Source organism: Chrysemys picta, chromosome 20 (assembly GCF_011386835.1).
Source record: "Chrysemys picta bellii isolate R12L10 chromosome 20, ASM1138683v2, whole genome shotgun sequence".
Lineage (NCBI taxonomy): Eukaryota > Metazoa > Chordata > Testudines > Emydidae > Chrysemys > Chrysemys picta.
This window is the reverse complement of record NC_088810.1, coordinates 19,465,414-19,472,067: the sequence shown is the minus strand read 5'-3', so window position 1 is coordinate 19,472,067 and position 6,654 is coordinate 19,465,414. Positions and strand designations below refer to the sequence as shown.

General features: G+C 55.5%; 1 protein-coding gene across 1 annotated transcript; it reads left to right on the top strand.

Annotated features, from left to right (window-relative positions):
- Positions 1–2,592: 2,592 nt before the first annotated feature.
- LOC101936175 (heat shock 70 kDa protein 1A-like) lies at positions 2,593–6,174 on the top strand. Its single transcript, XM_005293799.2, has one exon. It carries the CDS (start codon positions 3,199–3,201, stop codon positions 5,119–5,121), a length of 1,923 nt encoding a protein of 640 aa, XP_005293856.1. The 5' UTR covers positions 2,593–3,198; the 3' UTR covers positions 5,122–6,174.
- The last annotated feature ends 480 nt before the right edge of the window (positions 6,175–6,654 follow it).

Genomic DNA, 6,654 nt, shown 5'->3' with positions numbered 1-6,654 from the left:
TGCTAGTAGCAGTGATCGCAGGCCTTCAGAGAGCCCAGAGCAACATCCCTTTCCGAGCACTTCCAGGAGAGAGCTGTAGAGGGGGACTGGTGCGGGAACGGAGCCTGGCTGAAGCCGCTCCTCCACTGGGATTTTAGCCGTCGGCTCATTCCAGTCACCCCTTTAAAAACGACCCCGAGAAAAAGGACAATCTCTCTCCTAACACACATAGACACACACACATATCCCAAGCTTGCCTGGTGCCTTAGAAAAGTCCAGTGTTAGCAAAACCCAGGGCCCATAGCTGATAAGTTGCAAGTGGAACGGTGTCCCTCTGCTGAGGCAGGGATCGCGAGATGCGACAGGCAAGACCTAGATTTCCAGCTCCAATCGGCTGGGGAGGTGTTTACGCAGAGCCGGTGGCTTTCTCCCCACAGCCTGGCTGGAGCTTCCCAGAGGACGGGGGGTGGGGGGCTGGAATGGGGTGGCGTGGGCGGGCATGGGGCCGCGCCAGCTCTCTGCGCCGCTTGTCACGAACCGAGCCTTGAAAAGGTTAACGTGGGGCCCGAGCGAGAGAGAAAGTGCGAGCGAAAACGCTGAACAGGGGCCGTTTTAATTACATTCCATTAAACCTCCCTTTCGGGTCTGCGTTTCTCGACCATGTGCTGCACATTCTCATGGTAATTATGGGACATCTGTATAGAGGTTCCTTTCTCATCAAAGATGGCTCTCATCAAAGACGCTCCTGGGAAACCCTTCACCTTTGACCCCCGGGGTCACCGCCGAAACAGTGGCTCTATAGTTCGCGCTACTGTAAAGCCGTAGTATCCTTTTTCCTTCTCCAACCTGACCCGGGCTTGGGACTTTAATGCAACCCATGTTTGGGCGGGGGGGAAGCCTGTCGTTCATGTCGGCTTGGGGAGGGCGAGGGGGGGAGGACGTGCGGAGAAAAGGGGGCCTTTCTTCCCCCCCCAGCATCAACAGTTTCCTTTTAATGCCCCCCCCAGTCCTCCTTCGTGCTCCCCCGCCACTCGAAGCGTGGGGATGGGCGAGTTCATATGTCTCTTAACTCGCCAGTGACCCAGCGCAGGTTGACGGGGAAGGCAGATCAAAGTGCAAAGACAAGCGGTTTTAATTAGATTGACTGGAGCTGTGGGTTTCCTCGTTCACACTGGGGAAGGGGAGAGCACGTGAATCCACCCTCCCACCGCCCCCCTCTCTGCAAAAATCAACTCCATCCTAGGAACTCACATCCACCCCACGACACCCTGCATGTTTTCAGAACGACCCTTCATGGGATGAATCCGCAACGGGGGTGGTGGGGGTGCGGGGAGGGGGGAGATCTGGGATCAGTAACGCCTTTGATGGGGAAGGGCTGGGGCGTGAGTGGGGCGGCCTGGCCCGAGTGCTCTAAATATCATGAGTCAGCCGCCCCTCCCTCACCCCACCAAAATCACACTGGGTTCTTTGCTTTTTGATTTCAGAGCTTCTAGGGGGTCACATTCCCCAGCTTTTCTCTGCAGCTGCATGAGCGAGAAATAGCCTGGGGGGGGGGGGAGTTAACCGAAAGTCAAGATTTCCCCATAATCACAAGACTCCAGGAGCTGGGGATTCAAACATCAAATATGGAGAGTCTTGCAATAACATCGTGAGAGTTGGTAGCACTGAGAAAGGCCTCGGGGGGAAGGTTCCTCACCTGCCACTCTCAGGGGTAGCGAACTATCCATCCTGTCTTTTCTCTGTCTGCCCATCCCTTTGATCTCTGTCCATCTATCCTCTCTTACCAATCTGTCTCTCTCTCTTGCATCTCTACAGTGTCCATCCTCTAGAATCTAGGTGCTCGTACCCATCTGGGATTGGCCCAAAGAGCCACCCAAAGTAGGCACTAACTATTTCCAATTTGCTACAACTGCTTCCTGCATGTCAGTAGCCATGAATGGCTCTTCTTACAGCCAGGAGAAGGAGAGTCACCTAGTGGATAAAGCACTGACCTGGCATTCAGGAGACCTGGGTTCTTGGCCTGGCTCTGCTACTGGAGGACTGTGAGCGTGTCATGTCTCTCTTGTGTGCCTCAGTTTCCCCATATATAAAATGAGGATAATGGTACTGCCTTCCCTTTTAAAGCATTCTGTGAGAGCTGGTTGGGTTCATATCCTGACCGTCAGGCGCTTGTCTATAATAATATAAATAACGAGACTTGGAAGGATCCGCTTTTTATCGGTAGACATTGATTTCACTGCACACACACAAACCAACAACCAAAAATATTTCCTTCAATAATAATCGAAATATACAGATAGATAAAGTAAGAAAAACGCTGCTTGAGAATTTATTAGTGTCAAAATCCAGTGATTCAGACTTTTGAATTAGGCTGGTTACAAATGGACTCACAAATGAATAGTAAAACCAGGTACAATCTGTTGATTTCAGGATATTTACTTTGTATATTTTGACATGCGACGTTGATCGTTTGTGTTAACGGGGTATAAAGCTTTTAACTTTTTCATTCTCCGCGTCTACTGTCATGAAATCATTGTCTGACACCCCCTCGCCTCCCCCCCGCTCCCGGCATTTTCCACAACGGTGAAAATTGAAATGGGTAAAAATGGAAAAATAGGCCCACCACCCAAATTTCACACCAGGGTGACGTTGAAATGGCTGCGAATCGGAAAAAAATATAGATCTGAAAGAAACCGATAGCATCTGTCGAAATTATAAAAATATCAACATTGAATTCTGCCAAGCCTATGTATGACCCAAGGCCCCCTCTTTCTGTTCATGTCCCCCTTGATGCCCCAATGCGCCCCGCCTCCTCTCACATTCACTCCCAGGCCGCCTCCTGCCCCCCCAGCACAGTCATGCTTTCGTAGGACAGTGGGAATACTCCATTTCCAGAGCTGCCAATAACACCCAAAGGGTGGCAAGCCCTAATGGACAGCAGGATGGAGCAGCAGGCTGGTGGCTTGACCCTATTGTGACACGTGTCGAGGTAAGGGCCGCCAGGTCCCCAGAGGAGCTGAGGTGGGGAAGCTCCTGCCACCCGGCTGGGGGCAGAGACAATATTAATAGGTTGTCCAGGAGAACAAGGCCCATGGAAGTCAATTTACCAACCAACTGAGGTGGGGGCCAGGGGCAGGGAACAACCCATGGGAGCAGTTCTGCGTCTCCAGAAAGCCCCAGGAGCAGATCTCTTTTTGCACTGCAGCCTCGGCCCCGACCATGCGTAGGGCCAAGGGACCGGCCGTGGGGATAGACCTAGGCACGACCTACTCCTGCGTGGGGGTCTGCCAGCACGGCAAGGTGGAGATCATCGCCAACGACCAAGGGAACCGGACCACGCCCAGCTACGTGGCTTTCACAGACACGGAGCGCCTGGTGGGGGACCCAGCCAAGAACCAGGCGGCCCTCAACCCCCAGAACACCGTCTTTGATGCCAAGCGGCTGATCGGCCGAATGGTTGAGGACCCCATGGTTCAGCTGGACACGAGGCACTGGCCCTTTCAGGTGGTGAGCGATACCGGGAAGCTCAAGGTGCAGGTGTCCTTCAAGGGGAAGGAGAAGGCCTTCTACCCTGAGGAGATCTCCGCCATAGTGCTCGCCAAGATGAAGCAGACGGCTGAGGCCTACCTAGGCTGCCCCATCACCCAGGCCGTCATCACGGTGCCAGCCTATTTCAACGACTCCCAGCGCCGGGCCACCATAGATGCTGGGACGATCGCTGGCCTCCACGTCCTGAAGATCCTCAATGAGCCCACGGCAGCAGCCATTGCTTACGGCCTGGAGGCCAGCCGCAAAGGGGAAGGGAAGCGCAACATCCTCATCTTCGACCTGGGTGGCGGCACCTTCGACGTGTCCATCCTCGGGGTGGACGACGGCATCTTCGAGGTGAAGGCCACGGCGGGGGACACCCACCTGGGCGGGGAGGATTTCGACAACCGGCTGGTGGATCACTTGGTGCGGGAGTTCAGGAGGAAACACAAGGAGGACCTCAGCCAGGACAAGAAGGCCGTGCAGAGGCTAAGGGCGGCTTGCGAGAGGGCCAAGCGCACGCTCTCTTCCGGCACCGCTGCCGCCATCTCCGTTGACTCCCTGTACAAAGGGGTGGATTTCCACACCACCGTCACCCGGGCTCGCTTCGAGGACCTGTGCTCCGACCTCTTCCAGGCCACCTTAAAGCCCTTAGGGAAGGCGCTGCGGGACGCCAACATGAACAAGGATCAGATCCATGACATCGTGCTGGTGGGAGGCTCAACCCGCATCCCCAAAGTCCAGACGCTGCTGCAGGAGTTCTTCAGTGGGCGGGAACTGAGCAAGAAGATCAACCCAGACGAGGCTGTAGCCTACGGGGCGGCTGTGCAGGCGGCCATCTTGACAGGCAACAGGTCCCAGGATCTGCAAAACGTTCTCCTCCTGGACGTGACCCCGCTGTCTCTGGGGATTGACACGGTAGGAGGGGTGATGGCCACCGTGGTCAAACGCAATTCTCCGGTTCCGACCCAGGAAACCATGGAATTCACCACGGCAGAAGACGACCAAGAGACGGTTGTGTTCGAGGTCTACGAAGGGGAGAGATCCATGAGCAAAAACAACCACCTGTTGGGCACCTTCATCCTAAGCGGCCTTCCCCCGGCGCTGCGCGGAGAGCCCGTCATCCAGGTCAGCTTCTCCATCGACACCAACAACATCCTGACCGTGTCGGCGCGGGACACGGATACTGGCAACACAAGCCAGCTCACCATCACCGACACCAGGGGCCGGCTGGACAGAGAGGAGGTGGAGCAGATGGTGCGGGAGGCCGAGGAGCACAGGGCACAAGACGAGGCACAGCAGGAGAAGATCGCAGCCATGAACTCTTTGGAGTCGTGTGCTCTCCACCTGAAGAGGGCTGCGGAGGGAGGCCAGGCCCTTGATGTTCGGGCCAAGAAGAGGGTGCTGGAGCTGTGTGAGGAGGCCAGCTCCTGGCTGGAGGGCAACCAGCTGGCGGAGAAGGAGGCGTACGAGGAGCGGCGGAGAGAGCTGGAGGAGGCGTGGGACTCGGTCTTCTCTGACCTCAGCCAGGGTCGGGGGGTGGAAGGGGAGGCCAGGGGCGAAGAAGATGGGGAGGAGTCTGCTGTTGCCCAGCACGGTGAGGAAGTGGGTTGAATATGGACCGCACTGCGCTGTGCCTCAAGGATGCATTAAAAAAAAAAAACAAGGGACCTGAAGCGTTTTGCCTCCTTCGTGCGTCTATTTAGCAAAGCAACAGATGGCTGCACAGAGCTTTCTGCTCCCAGGCCCCCCTGCCCGGTTCCTAAATCAATGACTGGCGCCCTGAACCATTTCACCTTCCCCCTGCACTCCCGGTAGGTCAGTATCATCACCCCCATTTTACAGATGGGGAAAACTGAGGCACAGGGAGATGTGACTGGCCCAAGGTCACCCAGCAGTGAGTGGCAGAGACAGGAACAGAACCAAGGCGTCCTGACTCCCAGTCCCCTGCTCTAATCACTAAACCCCACTCCCTCAAAGAACTAGGAAATTCGGACTCCCAGTCCCTAAACCATCAAACCATTTACCCCCTCCTCCCCCTTCGATGCAGCTTCTTTGACCCAGACTCTCCACGGCAATGCGTAACATGCAGCACTTCTGGCTGTTAACAGGCCTGGCAGGTGTCGGAGCTGAGATAAGGAGACAGGAAATCAAACCTCCCGCTGCAAGGCCTGGGCTGTTTGCCTGAGGTGGGGGCAGTCAGTTGGGAAGGAAAGCCTCCTGACTGGGATGCGGGCGGTCAGGCCTAGTGGTTAGAGCGGGATTCAGCGGTCAGGAACAACGTCCAAGGTCAGAGCCAGAGTCAGGACCCAAGTAGGACTGGAGCAAGGCTGGGAATGAGTCTGGGAATGAGGCAGACACAGGAGCGATCATAAGCATTGAGCAGCCAGCGACCTGCTAACAACAGCCCTGTTGGGTCCCTTCAACCAATCAGGAGGGTTGGCCACTCAGGAGGTTTTGCTGTAGCCCATCTGGGCTCATTTGTCTGCCCAAAGACTGAACTAGCTAGTCTCAGGTTCAGCTGCAGGCCCTCATCCTTGAAGGGCTACTTCTAGGGTCCTCTCTCCAGACTGCTCAGCCCACACCCTTGATCCTCTCTCCCCAAAGAGCCCTCCCAGCTCGCTTTTTTTCGCTAAGTCGGGCTGAGGATTGTCTGTCTCACCGAATAAGCAAAAGCCACTTAAACCCGCTGGCGCGGGGAGGGGTTTACAGGATGATGACCGATAACAGAGCTGTATTTTATCCAGGAAAAAAATCTGACCCAAATGGACATTTCTGCACCCAACTCCCCGGAAAAGAAGTTTGGATGAAATTTTCGTCCTGCTCTTCCCTTTTCTTTCAGTCTGATGATTGTTTAATATCTGTGTCAGGGTAGCGCCTCCACACCCCGGTCCCAGGACCATGATCCCGTTGGGCCAGGAGCTATATAAACACGGAAGAAAGAGCTGCTCCCTGCTCCGAAGAACAAACACTCTTAGGCTGGGTCTACACTACCGCTTCCCCTGGCCCAGTTCTGCCGGGCAGGCCTGCAATCCTTGACTGACTTTGCTCTGCCGGTAGAAGCTGCCGGTGTAGACGCAGTTAGACCAGCAACGCCGCACTTCAGCCAGCCTGGCTGGGTTCCTTCGGGTGTGGTGGATCAAACTC